General features: G+C 42.0%; 1 protein-coding gene across 1 annotated transcript; it reads left to right on the top strand.

Annotated features, from left to right (window-relative positions):
* Nucleotides 1-17,423: 17,423 nt before the first annotated feature.
* CLAFUR5_14607 (uncharacterized protein) lies at nt 17,424-18,087 on the top strand (the record flags this gene model as incomplete). Its single annotated transcript, XM_047913755.1, has 3 exons — nt 17,424-17,681; nt 17,774-17,888; nt 17,960-18,087. 3 exons carry the CDS (start codon nt 17,424-17,426, stop codon nt 18,085-18,087), a joined length of 501 nt encoding a protein of 166 aa, XP_047769595.1.
* Nucleotides 18,088-18,351: the final 264 nt, after the last annotated feature.

Here is an 18,351-nt window from a genome sequence, read left to right as displayed (position 1 = left end):
TATAAAGTTATATTGTCTAGGTTCGGGGGAGGCGTAACGATGCCTATTTCCTAACTGTCTACGAGCGCGCGACTACCTCCTAATAATGTCGCCGCGTTACGTTCTCTAGGCATTTACGCGCTATACGCCTTACCGTGTTCTATATTCTAATACGACTCTACGCGTTCTTCGAGTTCTATAGTTCTGTCTATTCCTATTATTACGCGTCCCTTACCTAGATCCGCGATCTAGGTAGGGTAGTAGAATAAACTATAAGGGCGCGCGTACCGTAGGGTCCGAATAAGAGAGTTGTTATTCTACGAAGCTACGAAAGAGGAGCGTAAGGCGCGGCGAAGTTATAAAGCAAAGCTAAGCCGCGCTAACCCGATACGGAAGGTCCGCGGTTCACCCGGGCCGACGTAGCTATAGTAAGGGGTCGCGGGCTACCCGTAATATTAGTATCGCTAGTATTAGTATAGGTAGATACTAGGTGTCCGGATGTTTACTAGCATATAGGCTAGTAAACCCTAGTTACGTAATCTAGTTATATAATATACCTATACCTATATCCTTGACCTACGGCCTATATATTCTTAATAGATCGGACTATTAGGCAGTCTGTTTCTAATTATAGTCTATACTTATAAAGCTTCTAGCTAGAACTTAACTAGTATACTAGAGTCTTTAAGTATAGCCCGGACTATGTTCTTAGAGGCTTGAATTGACCTTTCTATAGGTCTATTTTGAAGAGAGTTATAGGTATTAGTTATATCTATCTAAGTACTAAACTCCTTCTCCTACTCTTTTAGTAAGGCGAGAATTTCCCTTATACTATTACTACGGATCGTAGACAGAAAGTACCTTAACTACTATTCTACCTAGACCTTCTAATACGGGTCTAGGCTGCTCTCGGTAGGTGAAAGGGTGTCGTAGCTAAGTAATCGAATAAGTTCTACGGAGAAGAGAAGTTCTAGCTAAGGCGTATATCGAAGATAAGCGCGACGTTCGCCGAGCCGAGGCGTTACGTTATATTTACGAAGTTACGTAACCCGAAGGCCGTAGGCCGTAGGGCTATACCGTAACACTACCCCCCTTCTCAAATCGCCTTAAGCGCCTACGAGGCGGTATCTATTAATTCAAAATAAGTAACGCTCTATAGGGTATATCTATCTAACTCTATAATCTAAAACTCCGGTATATATAAAGATACGACTATAGACAAGCCTAAGCTACGAGTAAAGTAACGTTACTAGCGGTAGCGAGTCCTAGGCGTAGATCGTAGAAACGAAGTGACTGTTTATTATACCTTAGTTCGCCTTAGGTTATATTATAACGAGTACTTAGCGTCGGCGGTACCGGTCGCGTCGTTATTAGTATTGCTAGTACTGTCCGCCGAGTCTATTAGCTCGGTTATATTAGGCTCTAGTGCTTACTATCCGCGTAGAGGTCCTAGAGCGCGAGGGTTCTTATAATAGTAGTCTACTACAAGTTCGTCTATAGTGCCTTTTAAGTTAATATAAGGTTCTTTAGTATATAACCTATCTACCTATTTAATAGTATAGCTAATACTCTTCTTTACTTTTCTAGTCTAGCGACTATCTACTACTACTACGGTATCGTGCCATTCCTTAACTTCGCTATCGACTTCGGTAAGCGTAGGTTCGTACGTCTATAAAGGGAACGGGTCTTCGGCGGATAGTCGTAGTAGGTCGGTATAGAACACGTAGTATATTCTTATACTTATAGGTAGGTCGAGTTCGTAGACATCGGTCGCTACTTTCTTTATAATCGTAAAGGGGCCTACGTTCTTATAATTAAGCTTCTTCGCTAGTCGTTTAGTACGAATATTACGTAAATTGAGCTAAACCTTATCTCCTACCTTATATAACCGCGTAGGTCTCGGGCTATATTTCTAATAGTCGGCTTTAAGCTATACTTATATATACTTAAGTAGCAACACAATAGGAAGGTAAGAAATCGTTTGTAGAGCAACTATAGAAAGAGAGGTAGAACAACCAGGTTGTAGGGCATAGTAGACGCCCTTAGCTAGCGGGACAACCTAAGGAATAGTCAGCTACAAAATCCGCGGTCAAGCACCCCCCGAAGCTCATCTACTACCGCCTTACGAGGGTATAGAGTAGTATAGCAACCTAACTACGAAGCGAACACATCGGCCTCTAGGGGTACCTATTATAGAGGAAGGTTCTAGGATACACAAATACTAGCTGCCCCTACGGCTATCGCTCCTAGAACGTACGGTACGCACTCCTCGTCTATCCGAGGTAGTCGCTAGGAAGGGGGGAGTGGATAGTAAAGGCGAGGAACCGGACGATTAGGGCACTTCTTAACAACGCTAAGGACCTACGGCGCATTACGAACTAGATACTAGAGAAGGGCTAGCTAGAACAGTACCGCCTAGTAGGAACAGTATAGGAAGAGAGGACACGACGTAGCGCGACGAGACCGGCTAGGAGCGGGGGCTAACGGGGTAGTGATATAGACTACGTACGTTCAGAGGGAAAGCTAAACTAGATAAGGAGTAGTCGGGGGCGGGAAGGGTTTTCACCTATTCGGGTTTCCCTTTGTACATAACAATAGATATATACCTATATAGGCCGGATAGGGTCCTAGAACAGGGGAATAACAAATCTATCTATCTATCTATATATACTTAAGCTAGTTGATATAATGTGTATATAAACGGCTTATATAAGTTACGAAAGCGTCTATATCTTACTAGCTAATTTTCTACGTAGCTAGTAGTACGTCCGTACGGGTAGGTCTATTACGTTAGAAGTGTAGGAAGTTATTATACGGGCTTATATAGGGTGTTTCAAAAGCAGGTTGTGTATTATATATGTCTATCTAGAATAGACAAGTGTTGCTCTTAAAGAGGCTATAGGTGACTAATTAGTCACCTAATTCTTAGCGTACGTAGCCTTAAGTTTTGATAATAGGATGTTACCTATATATACGCTCGGATCGCGATACACCCCCTTAGCTCGTGCGCTAGAGTGAATGAGCTGATTCCTATATGATCGCGTACACCCTGTTATAACTACCCCCCCTACCTATAGTAGTAACGTTAGGCCCTCGGTATTACTACTACTATAGTAAGGGTAAGTCAGCTGTTTCAAGTGAAGTGAGCTAAGGTGAGTAAGGTGAGCTTTGTACCCCTTCCCTCATTCCTTACTTTCACTACTACTATTGTTACCTATATAATAAAGCATAGAATATATAACTATTACCGGTAAGATAGCTTAGGTAATAGTCCCGTTATACGGACTTTTACTTAAGTATACAATCATCTTACCTACCGGCAAATATTAGAGGTCCTAAGTTCAATCTAGGGGTAGCCTTAGTCCTATCGTATGCTTAAACATATATTGTCGTCCGCTTAACTTATTAAATTGTCCGATAATTGCTCTATACTAAGTCATTTTGCTCCGGCGAATAGTAAGAGAGCTCGCTCTGCCCCTAGGGAGTATAAGATACTAGTTAGTGGCGCAATATACTAGGCTGTCTACGATAGAGCTTGTACTATATAAGGTGTAATAGGGCTCTAATAGGTAATACCGGAGTAACGGTATCGGAAAGTTAAAAAGGTACCTTCGGGGTGCCTTACTTTCTACACTTTTAAAGGGTATATAAGGTGCGAAAGTAGCGGATAATGTAGTGACAAGGTGGTAGTATTGTTACTAGTAGCAAGTTAGAGGCGTTTCTCGCTTTCTAATTAGACGCGCTACTTTTATCGCGCGCGTACGCTACTACTAGTAATAGGGGTGTTTCTCGCCCTTACGCTATTAGCTAATAGGAGTCTAAGAAACACCTATTAATAATAGTACTAGGGCCATACCGGTGAATAGTAGATGCTTTGCCCTAGCTTCGTTATCGTCTATAGCATTAGTAGCTACTAGTAGCCGTGTTTTACGCCTACTAGCGCTTCTAGAGAGGTGTCCGTAAAGATAAAGCCGTTCGGTGTTCGTTTCGAGATAAGGTAAGGCCGCTACTACGGGCTTCTTAGGCGTCTATTAGCCCGTTACCTCCTAATACGGCTATAGAGGGCACTAAGGTGCGTAGGTCTACGCCTTCTTTAGCTATATTAAGTAGCTTAACGAAGTGCTTGTGCTTCTATAGTAGAAGCAGCTTAGTCAGCCCGTCTATAGGCATGTCGTTAGTACTAAGATACTTGATCTTAATGTCTCCGTGCTAGTCTCGCTATCGGAGCTAGTAGTAGTAGATGTTAACGTAGCGTAGCTTTGTATTAAGCTTTTGCCCTTATTAGTTAATAAGGCGGATGGTCTACGTGTTGTCGTAGTATAAGTAGGTACGCTAATTGAACTAAAGGTCTATCTTAGCAAAGACTCGTTCCTACTATATAAGCTCTAAGGCGGCTTACGAAAGCCCGAGTAGCTTAGCCTCTATTAAGGACTTAGTGATAGTGATTTGTTTAGATGCCTTATAATCTACTAGTCTACCGAACAGTATAAAGACCTAGCTATTTAAGCTAGTCCTGTTATTATTTATGCCGTAGGACGCGTCCGATACTCTAAAGAACTCGTAGTTACTACCGAGGTGCTCTAGTTAGCTATAAAGGCCAGTAATATGTTTACTAGCGCTATATATAAGGTAGAGGTTCTTAGTCTCTAGGAGATAGCGCAAGCACTAATCTATAAGCTTGAGGTGTGTCTCAGTTAGCTTAGTTAGATACTACGATAGTATAGATAAGGAAAAGGCAATGTTAGGCCGCGTATATATAGCGGCGAAGTTAAGGGATCCTTTACGTTATTAGTACGTAAGGATAGCGATAGAGGTGGGTTAATAACCCTCTAGAACGGTCTAATCAAGGTGTTGATCTACTAGTACTATCGTTTTGCGTACATTCGTAGATATACTAAATTTGGCGGCTAGCTTCTTAATATAGTCTTCTTAAGAGAGCTATAGTAAGCGCTTGTTTCTATCGCGCGTAACCTTGATTCCTAGGAACTAGGAGAGATTACCGAGCTCGTATATCTCGTACTTAGTAAGTAGCCGCTACTTAATGTTAGTAGTATAGGCCTTATACTTACGGTAGTAGAGTATAACTAGGTCGTTAACGTAAAAGAAGAACATAACCTTGTTGTTATAGTAGATATATTCGGAGTCCGATAGGGGTACTAGTCTAAGGGAGGCTAGCGTCTCGGTTAGGGAGTTGTACTATAATAAAGGGGACTCCTTTAGACCGTAGAGGGCCTTAACTAGCTTAAGGGCGTATCTATAGGATGGCCTATCGATTCTAGGAGGTGGTTATAGATATATAGTATATAGTAGGTCCGAGTTTAGGAAGGCGTTAATAACATCGAATTGTTCGGCTTCTAGGTCGAAGCTCGCGGCTATAGTATAGTAGAGGCGGAACATGCTTACTAGTAGTATAGCGGCGTATATGTCTAAGTATGTTCCTTACAAATCGCCTCTTACGTATAGCCTAGCCTTGAAGCTCTTTAGTATACCGTGCTCGTCTAGTTTATATTTATATACCTACTTAAACGGTAGTAGTAGCTAAAGTCCCTCCTCTTACTAAGTATCCTAATCCTTCTCTTCCTTTGTTACCTATCTAAATGTGCCTATTGCTAGGGCTTTAGCAAACTCCTTAGCTATAGCTTCGATCTACTATTAGGAGAAGCGGTGTTTTATAGCGGCTCGGTAGTTAGAAGGTTCGGGCGGAAGGTTATCGCGGTATATAGAGGTAGTGGTCTTAACACGCCTTAGAGGGCTGTTACCTCTTCGTGTAGGGCTTCGATTGCTCTTATCGCAATAGGCGCGTATTCTAGGTCGTATACCGGACATCTAGCCGATAATTATATTAGCGACTATAATCTAGTATAGTATATAGTAGAAGTAGGCCGTTCGTAGGCGCTTTCTATTCTCTATAACTATATAGTTAGACTCCTCTAGTGTGTAGAGCTCTAGCTCTAGGGGGAAGAGTAGTATATTAGACGCGTTATATATTAACGCGTCTTCTTGTAGTATAAATATGAATAGATATAGCTCGCGATTAGGGTCCGTGTTACCTATGATCTCCTTACGGTCTTCTACGGTAAGGGCATCTATTATCTACTGCTATAGGGTGTCGTAGTAGTTAGTAGTGTTAGGTACTAACTACTATATATTGTCTTGAGTTACGTGATCTATTACGTACTCGATTTACCGGTCTTTTTAGTTATATATTACTAACTCGCGGTGTTACGGCCAGTATAGTTCTTACCTAAGGAGCTTTTAGTAGGCGTCTCGAGGTTGTTAGGTATACGGCTACTAAGCCTATTCTTCCACCCCCTCGGCCTATACTATATCTTACTCGTAATAAGCGATATATAGGTCGTAGTATTATTTAGGCTCTTTAGCCGGTTCCGCTATTACGATATTCTCGATAGGGGTCGTGTACCCTACTATTAGGCGTAATAGGTTATAGAACGTAGTCTTATCGAAGAGGACGTCCTTGACTCGTATAACCCTATCTTTTAATAGGTCCTATACGCGGTAGATATTAGTAGAGTCGTATCCTATAAGGTAGCCTATAAGCGCTCTCTCTTAGAGTTTCTCGCTCTTACTAGGCTAATCTAGTCTATAGATAAACACGTATACAAGGGAGCTATACACTACTATATAACCTACGTTTAGAATTCGTCACGTTGCTAATTCGAATAGGGTCTTCTAGCCCTTTAACTAGATAGGGGATCGCTAGAGGATATATACCGCTACTATAGTACATTCTAGCTAAAGCTTTTCCGGCAATCGTACGTAGATACAAATAGTTCTACTTATAGTGATGATCAGAGCTCTAGCTCTTTCTACTAGGTCCTACGTAGGCGCGTATTCCGCGGTTACGTGCTATTTAATCTTGTTATTATTAATGACTAAGCGAAACACCTTCCTAATAGCGGGCTCGTTATCGCTATAGAAGTATACGAACCTACGACTAATAAAGTTGATAAAGCTTAGTAGGCTATTAAAGCAAGCTAATACCGATTACTAATCCCTGTTCTTAATAGTAAACTAGAAGTGTCTATAGGTATCTAGATCGTAGAAGTAGACGAGGTACCTATTACCGTTATAGGCGATAGTGAATTCTACTAAGTCTATAGCTATATAGCCGTATAGGGTCATTACCCTAATAGGCTAAGACCGATTATATACCTTATAAGCTTTACTAAGCCTATATGCTCTATAATATATAGTAAGGGGTGCGCTTGGACTATTGTTAATGATCACCCCCTTAACTCTAAGCGGCAACTACTTAATACGTTTAGCGCCAATATAACTAAAGATTTGATGCTACTAGCGGCTAGAGAGCTTTCGGTGTTTAATAGGCGTCCTACTAGACGTAGCTATACCTTAAGTACCCCTAGTACTGTTTATGACTACAAGAACGGTGCGGTTACTATCCTCTTAAGTAGTTAGAGATGCTACGCTATTAGTAGGTTCATCGCCGATGTTTGTACCCCTACTAATAGTACTAATGAAGTACGCGTTACGTATCTTTTTAGTGACCTTCGGTAGTACTAGGCCCTCTTTTATAGGCTATTAGTAAATGATAGGTGACTTAGGTGGTATAACCACCTTAAAGAAAGGGATTGTACTAGTAGTACGGTATAGGTCTATCAATTTAGTATCGTTATACTATATTGAATTGCTACGTCCGTGCTACTAGAGTCCGGCTCTTTCTATACGTATGTAAGAGATGACGTTTATATAAAAGCCTAGGCAGTAAGCCACATCTAGTAAGGTGAATAAATGGCCCTCAATTAATATATAAACACGCCCTAACGCTACAATTAGAAAGGTGGTTGTTCTAGCCTAGATTTCTAAGGTAGTAAGGCGCTCTACAATTAACTCTACACCCTCCTAGTCATAATGATTGATTATATAAGTGTCTAAACAGTTATTATATACCTAGCAATCCCTAAAGTTGACGCTTAACTTGCTAATTGAGCTAGAAAGAACAGTAAGGCCAACAAAGCCCTTATCGCTTAGTAATGCCTTCTTCGCATTAGTAATAGCCTTGTTACGTTCCTAGTCCTTGCGATTGTTACATTCAACACGCTAAGTAGACGCTCGCCGTCGTCGCTTAAGCAGTAGTTAATAAAGTTTTTCTAGTACTTCTTCTACTACTCTAAGCGCTAATCCTTTACTAGGCGCTTATCGGGTTTGATCATATCGTATAAGAACAGGCCCTTATAACAGGTGTCCTTAGGCTCGCCGGTAATGTTCTAGTAGCCGCTTGGCCTATTGTTGTCCTTATCCTTATTCTTATCGCCGCGGCTACTACTACGACCCTTATTACCGCGGCTATTACTACGGTTGTCACTACGGCTACTACCACGATCACCCTCCTTTTGACTAGCACCTATAGGTGCTGTTTCATCCTCTGCTTCTACTAAGGTATCTCCGGAGAAGGTTACGAAGACTAATCGACCGTTAGTTATTACTAGTATAGTGTCGCGTATCTATTCGAGGTAACGCTTAGTAAGCTTTTATAGTAACATTTTGTTACGCTTCTACTCGTTATATAGAGAAGCACCGTAGGCTAGAGCCTACTTCTACTAAATAGTAAGTAGGAAGTGTCTACTAAGGTCGTCGTACTCGGCGTAGTTATACTTAAGCATCTTAGTCTATAAAACTAACTAGTCTAAGTACTAGTTATCGATTCTACGTACGCTAGCCTTCTAAAGCCTAGACAGCTTAAGCGTAAGCTACCGCTTACGTAGTATATCGTCTAGACTATACTGATCCTTAAGAGCCTAGTATTTCGCTCTAAGGGTATTCTAGCCGTATATTAGCTCTTACCCTAGCTCTGTCGTCGTACGGATAAGGTAGGTAATAAGCTTTAATCGCGTAGTAGTAAAGATATCGTATATCCGTTGCCTTCGGTCTACGTCTATTTATCGTAGCTTAATAAGATCTCTTAATATAGCGTCTCCTACCGTGTACGCTTATTAGATTTCCGTAAACGTTAAGTAAGTAGGCTCTATTAGCTCGTTACTTAGTCAGTAAGGATCTATATACTTCTAGACATTCAAAGACTCTACGTAGAGCTCTAGCTAACGGTCAAACTTGTCCTATTAGTCATAGCTCTTTAGAACTACGGTACCCTAAGGTAGGGCACCGGTAGTTACCGGCGTCTCGGTAGTAGCCATAACTATAAAATAGGTTATAGGCTAGTAAAAGTTCTACGCGGGTTCACTAGGCCTAGAGGATACTACTGTACTAGTTGTAGTAGTAGTGCTATAACGATATAAACTCTGCTTTAGGGCTTCCTTATCGTAGCGAATATTAGTAAGCGCTAATCGGGCTTATAACTATCACGTTAGAAGTGTAGGAAGTTATTATACGGGCTTATATAGGGTGTTTTAAAAGTAGGTTATGTATTGTATATGTCTATCTAGAATGGACAAGTGTTGCTCTTAAAGAGGCTATAGGTGACTAATTAGTCACCTGATTCTTAGCGTACGTAGCCTCAAGTTTTGATAATAGGATGTTGCCTATATATACGCTCGGATCGCGACAAGGTCTACTAAGAACTTCTATTCTTAGGTTTCTACCTAAGGTTACGAAGAACGGTAATACGCCGGTAGTACTTTTTATGTTATTTAAAGTAAACTCCGCTATTAGTAGCTAGTCGTACTAGTTGTCTTAGGCGTAATTGATGTATATACGTAGGTACTACTCTATAACTTAGTTCGTACGTTTGGACTAACTATCGGTCTAAGGGTGCTATACCGTCGACATCTTATACTTAATGCCTAGGCGTTTATAAAGCGTCTTCTAGAAGCGACTCACCTACTACGAGCCGCGGTCTAAGTAGATAGAGCGGAACAGGCCTTAATCCTTAATAACGTAGCGGATAATTATATCTATAGCTATCTCGGGCTCTATGTCGACGACTAGTATAAGGTACTTGCGCTTTATAAGACGATATATTAAGGTAAGGATGTTGTTATACTTAACGCCCTCCGGGCTATAGCTGTCTAGAAGTACTACAATATAGTCTAGGGCTACTTCCTCGAATATACCGTTAGGTATTAGGATTTGCTTAAGGTTGCCCTAGTACGTATTATAGAAAGCCTTAGTTCTAGTATATATATAACAGTTCTTTATATATCGTACGATGTTAGCCTATATACTAGGCTAATAGTACGTACGAGTCATTAGCTCGTATATCTTCTCGCGCCCCGGGTAGCCGGCTATAGGGGCATTATAACAAGCGGCTATAAGTTCTTCGCGGATGTTACTACTATTAGGTACGTAGAGGCGGCCTTAAATATAAATCAGGTCGTGCTCTAGTTCGTACTCGCTAAGATTAATATACGTGTTTAATTTCTACGGTAGCCGACTATTACTAGCTTATAGGCCTTTCTTAATTACTACTACGAGCTCGTCCTAATCGTAGGCGTTCTCGATCTCTTCCTTAATAGACGCCTCGTTCGCGTTAAGTACGGTAAGCGCGAGCTAATATTAGTCGCGAGCGTTCGTATACGTTATTATTACTAACACTCTAAGAGACTCCTATACCTTAGGGGCGAGGTTACGTTCCTTTAAGACCGTTTGTTGTCTGTTCTTAACATCGTCTATTACGTCTATGTCCTAAGTACGGCGTATTAGGGCATTAGGCTTACCGCCTAGCTTACCTAGTCGGTATTCGATCTAGAAGTCGAACCCGGACAAGAATTTACTCTATCGTACTTATCGGCGATTTAGCTACTTAGTAATTATAAAGTATTATAGACCGCGGTGATTAGACAATACCCTAGTCTTACTACCTATTAGCTCTAGCCGCTATTCCTTAAAAGCTCGAACGATAGCTATAAGCTCCTTATCGTAGATCTTATAGTTATACTTAGCTAGATCTATCTACTACGAATAGTATATAACTAGGTAAAGCTGTCCGTCTTCTCCGATCTATAAAAGAACGCTACTAGTATATCTATTAGAGGCGTCGTATTCGATAACGTAAGGCTTGCTTAGGTCAAAGTGCTATAGTACTAGTTGCTTCGTAAACTCCGCCTTAAGCCTATTAAAAGCTTACTAGTACTCTAGTGTCTAGTTCTAAGTATATTTCGTAGGTCGCTTTGACTTATCCTTACTACCGACCCCCTTTGTAAGAGTAGTTATAGGTAGTACGATGTTCGAGAAGCCTTCTACGAACCTTTAATAGAAGTTTACGAGGCCGAGGAAGGAAAGGACGTCCTTTACGCTTCTAGGTATCTCCTATTCGAGGATCGTCTTGATCTTCTTTAGGTCTATCTTAATACCTTCGGTAGTAATAATTAGACTAAGGTACTTAACTACCTTCTAGAAAAACTTGCTCTTTGCGATGTCTAATAGTAGTTTAGTATCGATGAAGTAGTCTAGTACCTTAAGTATATATTCTATATACTCCTCTCTTATACTACTAAAGACGATCGTATTATTAAGGTATACGGTGACGAAGTCGTTAAGGTAAGGCCTTAGGGCTTTGTTAATATAGGCCTAGAAGACGCTAGGAGCGTTATATAATCCGAAGGGCACTACTAGGTACTTAAAGGTCCTATACCGTAAGGTGAATATAGTTATCTATTCGTCGTCTACTCGAATACGTAGTTTATTAAAGGTAGTAATAATATCGAGCACGGTGAAGTATTAGCACCCGCTTATTCGCTATAGTATCTCTCGAACCTACGGGATAGGGTATCGGTTCTTAATCGTAATAGCGTTGACTGCTCTATAGTCTACGTAGACGCGTAGTCTACTACCTAGCTTTCTAATAATAATGACTAGCGATATAATACGTAACGTACTTTCTCTAATTTTGCCTTTCGCCTTTAAGTCGTCGATATACTTCTTTACGACTTCGAGCTCCTATAGGCTTATTAGATATAGTCGAGCAAAAGGCAGCTTAGTACCTAGGTCAAAGTCGATAGCGAGGTCGTCTCCTTTACGATAAGGAGGTAAGGCATCGTCTCCTATACGTAGAACGAAGGCCTTACGTCGCGACTTAAATTTACGCGGAAGCGATATATCTAGGTCTACTTCGTCTTTGCCTTTTATATATTGTTAGAAGTCGGACGCTACTATAGCGCTAAGCTATATACTAACTTCTTCTATAGCCTCCTCCTTAGTTATAGGTAGCGCGTCGTTATTCTACTCCTAAATTAGGTAGCCTTCTTATAGTTATTAGCCCTCTTTAAGCTAATCTTCTAGACATTCTACGGCCTCCGTAGTACTTATAGACGAGATGTCAATGCCTATAATTACCGCTACGTCTGTCCGATCGGTACGCTATTCTTACCGAGCTTGTTTTTCTAGTTAAGAGCGTACCGTCGTTAGTATTCTTTCGTAATAGTCTCCGTAGTAAGACGTAAATATAACGGTGTTCGTCTAGTTCCCGAAGTCTAGTAGGTACTTCTATACCTACGGTATACTAAGAATGAAGTTATACTTAATGCCGGTAACAAAGTAGTTTAATTCTTCGACGTGACCGTTTAGGTCTAGAGTCGCTTTTACGTACTCCGTAGCTTCGTTCTTCTTAGACGGGTCTACTATACCGATTCTAAATAGAGTAGGTAGCTTTGTCCGATTATAATCCTTTATAAACTTCGTGCTACAAAAGATCGACTATACGCCTAGATCTACTAGGTATCTAGTAGGCTTGCCTTTAACGGTGCTATATATAATAAGACGATTACTACGTAGCGGGATGTCGACTTTAATTACTCCGACCTTTATAGTCTCGATATCTATAACCTTAGGTATATCTACCTCCGAAGTCTACCGCTATAGTAGGTTAACCTTTTTGTTTCGTTACTAGGGTATCGGCGTAGGTTCTAACATCCTTAGCGGGCCTTTGCCTAACGGATATATACTCGGTTCTTCTAATATAAGGTACTCGTAGATGTTCTTAGGAGGATCCTTACTAGGCGTAATGTTAGCTATAGTAACAATAGCTATACTCTAAACTATACGCCTTAGTCTAGAGTTGCCCCGTTTCTCTATTATTAGGGTTCGAAGTCGATAAGGTTCTAGTCGACCGTAGTAGCTACGTTACCTCTAGTATTACCCTTACGGAACTAGAACTATTCGTAAGATCGGTACTACTAGTTATAGTCCGGGCTCTTATATACGTAGTAGAACGTCTTGTCCTTCTAGTACGCTACTTTATCCTTCGTAAGCTTGCGATATATTAAGCTAGTACGCTTAGCGGCTACTATATCGTACTACTAGTATACCTTCTCGTCTATACGCTCGCTACGCGGCTTACCTATAGGTCCTCGACCGCCGCCGCCGCCTCTAGTACTACCGGAGGAACCTAGTCGCGCGTTATCTTAGCTACCGGTCTAGCCTCCTCTACTTAGCTTCTTACTAGGTAGTTACTACTACTAGCGTAGTATATCGTCGAGGTCGATCTCGATATTACGGAGAGTATCTTCTATCTCTATTAGGCTCCTAAACCGTATACCCGCGATCTTCGCGCGTAGACGTAGAAAAATCTTCTCCTTAAGGTTCTCTATTAGTTCTTCGCGCCCGTCCTTAGTAGTATATTTCCTAAGGTAGTACGTATACTCGGAAAACTTCGTATAGAAGAGGTTAAACTTCTTACCCTACTTCTGTTCGAGTTCGTAAAAGGTCTTACGGTAACGACGCTTCTCGAAGTAGTCGCTATACGATAAGTCGAGGATCTCGAGAGCCTTATTCTAATGCTTAATAGTGGGCTTATAAGGTCGGATACGGCCGAGAGCGTTCGTACCTACTAGGCCGTATAATATAATATATAATTCGGTATCCGATCGATTAGGTTCTATAAGTAGGTACTTGCTAACCTTCTTATACTACTTAATATAGCTGACCTTGTCTTCCTTTAGGTCGGCGTAGAAGACAGGTAGAACCTTAATAGGGTTCTTCTAAGATGTGTTAATAGACTTTATAGACTACGTACCTAGAGTTAGGGTAGGGGTAAAAGGACGCGCGTATAGATTAGGCGTATTATTAGCGTCGCCGAACCTACCGAGACCCCCTAACATAAACTAGTATAGAGTCGATGTGCGTATATTACGGATACTATCGTCGTAAGCGGTCTCGAAGTTATTAATACCTATAAATTCGACTTCTTACCTACGCCCGCCTAGCGCGCTAGCCGTACGTTATAGTAGCGTAGTTCCGAGCCCTCGTAGTAGGACTTTCCCTATATACGTATTGACGCGAACACCTAGAGTGTTTCCTACGTCCTTCTTTCGTAAATCTAGGAGGGCGTATAGCTTAGAGGGCTAGCGAGCTAGTGTCGTTAGTCTCTCCGGCTATTACTATTGCTTCTAAAGTGCTTCGAGCTCCTTAATACGCTACTTTAGACTCTTGACTAACCTACGCTAAGTGTTGTTATCCTCTTATAGGCTCTCGATTTCTGCTATAGCATCTTCCGTATCGCCGTCCTTAGTCTATACCTTAGCTTCTAGTTCTTGAATTCGCCTATCCTTTTCCTCGTTCTAAACGGTCAGACCTTTAATAATGTCCGCCGCTTCTTCCGAGTCCTCCTTTTCTTGTAAAGAGGTTGACTTTCTTACCCGTTAGGTTAACAACTCGGTCGCGAGAGTTCTTAAGTAAGGCCTTACTATAAGTATATATCTATATCCTAAAGTCGAGGACATCAAGCCAAGCTTCAGGTCTCTTTTTAAATAACGCCGCCAACTCTTCGTAGGTATATAGCTTGAATACTTATAGATCGTATTAGAACTGAGCGCCTTTGCTATCTTCTATAGGATCTAGGGGCATAGTATATAATAGGTCGAGCGGCGCGTACTAGCCTCCCTACCTATCTACTCTCGACGATGTACCCTATCCTCTATCTTGTTAGTAAATGCGCTTACGCCGGTCGTACTTAGTCTTAAGAGTCGTATACGTAATTTCCGTCTTCTACTATTAACCCGCCGTCGCTTATCGTATCTAGTAGGTCTGATCTTAGCTATTAACTACAGTCTAACTTCTATTATTCTATTAGGTCTACTACGGTTACGGTTCGTAATTATCGGTAGCTATAGTCGCGGCTATCTCGAATCCTCGACGGTTCGGCGGATATTAATATTGATCCTACGTGTCTCGACGAACTCCTACGAAAGTGTCTACGACTGACTATATCGTGTCCTCCTCTTCTATACACTTCCTACGTATATAGGACACCCGATTATACTACTATAATCTGCCTCGAACTCGGGGTCTTGTTTACTAACTCCTACTAAAGTGTTATAAACCGGTCGGTAATATTGCCGATAATACGCGTACTTACTATAGAGGGATTTAGAGTAGTAGAACTTAATAACACGGGTCTAGGCTACTCTCGGTAGGTAAAAGGGTGTCGTAGCTAAGTAATCGAATAAGTTCTACGGAGAAGAGAAGTTCTAGCTAAGGCGCGTATAGAAGATAAGCGCGACGTTTGCCGAGCCGAGGCGTTACGTTATGTTTACGAAGTTACGTAACCCGAAGGCCGTAGGCCGTAGGGCTATACCGTAATACCTTCTAATCCCGTAGGGCTATAGGAGCGTCGCTCCTAGCGTTTAAAGGGATTCCCTACTTCTTCCTAGAGAAGTTATCTATAATCTTAAGCTAATATTTATATCCTAGTGTCACGGCGGTACTTAGGGTAGTCTATTATCCGAAGTGAGCCTAGATAAGGCTCCGCTAGTATGAAGCTTACGAGCTTTACGACCTCGCCTTTTACCTATTTAGGTGAGCCGGTAGCGCGGGTCTAAGCGGGCCGCTTACGTAGCCGTAATACCTAGCCTAGAGACTACGCCCTAAAAAGGCCTATAGATATTAATAGAGATAAGGGCTAGCCTTTCTCCTTTTCTACCTATAGTAGGTCCCTTAAACTTCCTTATATTAGTAAGGAAGTATACCTTATAGCTTATGTATTTAGTTAGAATAGGGATAGGTTCTTTCTTATTAGTAACTCTATAAAGGTTTCTTAGTAGTCCCTTACTAAGGTGTACACATCTTCTATACTATAGCTCCTACTAATCTTCGGACTTAGTATTAGCTATAGCGGTACCGTTACGTTCTTAAGAGAGTATACTAGTATACTATAAAACAGGTTCGGATTGATAGTAGCGGAGTAGAGTAAGAGATCAATCTTTAACTAACTAATAGTACGAGTATATAGTCATATATTAGGAACTAATATATCAATTATATTAGATGTCTATCTAAGCTAGAGGGGAGAGAAGGTATCTCTCTATAAGCTAAGTTATCGTAGATACCTTAGGCTACTAGATTACTTCCTAATTATTAACTCCCTTTAAGATACTATATCTTAACACGGTATATAAAAGTACTAAAGAAGGTCTCGAGGTTCCTAAGGTCGTTTCCCGACCTAGGATTTATATTGAGGCGTAGCGGCGGTGTTCTAACCGGATACTTAGGCTCCGACTACGCGATAGATCGAGTAGATAGAGTCTTAATCCTAGGATATGTCTAGCTAGTATATAGCACCCCTATATCTTAGATAAGTAAGAAGTAGAAGTCTATAGTAACCTCGACTATAGAGGCAGAGTTTATAGTAATAAACGCTACTATAAAGTAGTCCTAATTCCTAGCGGCCGTTCTCCGAGAAATAAAATGCCTAGACTTAGTAGGAGACTACTCTTTCTAACTAATAGTCTTAGCTAATAAGAGTACCGTCAACGAACTACAGCTAGTACGTCTTATAGGGGACAATTAGGCGGCTCTAACCTTAGTTAAGGACGTCTATATCTACGAAAGATCTAAGTATATTATTAAATAGGTACGAGTTACGTAGTATTAGAAGACGGCGGATTATACGAAAGACGAAGAAGGACCTAATAGGATAGCGTATATCTATATATAGTATCGCTAGTATTAGTATAGGTAGATACTAGGTGTCCGGATGTTTACTAGCCTATAGGCTAGTAAACCCTAGTCACGTGATCTAGTTATATAATATACCTATACCTATATACTTGACCTACGAGAATGACTTGCTTGTTGATCAGACTGACGATCGACATTGACAGATGAAAACATCACCTGAGTGATGACATGAAGTGCAGGCCTTCACGCTCGCTATAAATACAGCCGAGTCGCTGGAATGCTCGACCCACCTTTGCCGGCCTCCTCCGACTGCACGGTAACACAGAACGATCATTGTGCTACCAGCACCTCGTGTTACGCCACTCACTACCATGATATGTCATCGCTGACAATGAAAGATCGTACTTGCAGTCGCACTATCGAGAATTTTCGACGCTACGCTTTGCAAGCTGACACTCCAGTACACGAACAGTAACATTCATGCATATCGCCTCTGCAGGTACAGCAATGCAAGTATAAAGTCATGCCTGCTCGCAAGTATCGAGGTATCCCATTAACCAGAACACAGCAGTACATCGCATCACACACCACACCAAACTCATCCAGCCTTCACAATGTTCACCTCCCTCCTCCTCACCTCCCTCATAGCAACCTCCGCCAACGCCCTCTACTTCCACTTCTCCCCCTTCGTCACCACCGACATCCGCATCCCATCAGAATCCCACGCCATCTCCTTCACCATCTCCAACCCCACCGCAAATTTCGAGCAAGGAGGCTCAGCACCGAGGAACTGCTCCATTAGCTGGTCTGGCTCTGAGGTCCCGACATGTTGGAAGGAGTGTGAGGGTGATGGATGGCCTCATTTCGCTAGGGTAGGTGTCCGACGAGGACCCGAGGGGGATCAGGGGGCCAGACGAGGAGAAACCGAGGAACCAAATGCTAACGGGACGATTGTGGTTACTAGGTAACTCCCAAGTCCTGGAGCAGCGCGGGGGACTTTGAGTTGGATGTGCAGAGGTATCATGTTTACCGGGCGCCGAGTGTGTTTAATGTCACTGGCGTGCCGATTGTTGAGGGTGGTGAGTCATCTCGTGCATTGAGCATCATGGAAGCAGCAGGAAGGGGGTTTGGAGCTAATTTACGATTTTAGCCCTCAATGGATACGCCTGCTCTCGCGGTGGACAGAGTACCGTCTGTACGTTCCAGAATACGGAGCAGGGGTTCAATGTTATGGTGGGGAATGGTGGTGAGCCCGTGGAGCCTACGCCGCAGTGTTAGACAGAGCGGGATGATGTGGCCTGGGGAGGGAGGGTGAAGATAGAGAGGGCGTGTCAATGATTGAAAACGGTGTTTGCTGGGAATGACACTGGAGGGCGGTGGCTTAGATAGATGAAATTCACGGTCCTTACATTTTGTCCTTCATGAATGCCCGTAGCGCATCTCTTCGTCGATGATCTTGAGACCCGTGTACTAGCCGGAAAGGTATCGAATTCAGACATTCACCGATTGGAAGACGGACGTCGACATGCTGCCACTTTCTCG

The sequence above is a fragment of the Fulvia fulva genome, chromosome 13, assembly GCF_020509005.1.
Source record: "Fulvia fulva chromosome 13, complete sequence".
NCBI lineage: Eukaryota > Fungi > Ascomycota > Dothideomycetes > Mycosphaerellales > Mycosphaerellaceae > Fulvia > Fulvia fulva.
This window is presented reverse-complemented; position numbering and strand designations above follow the sequence as displayed.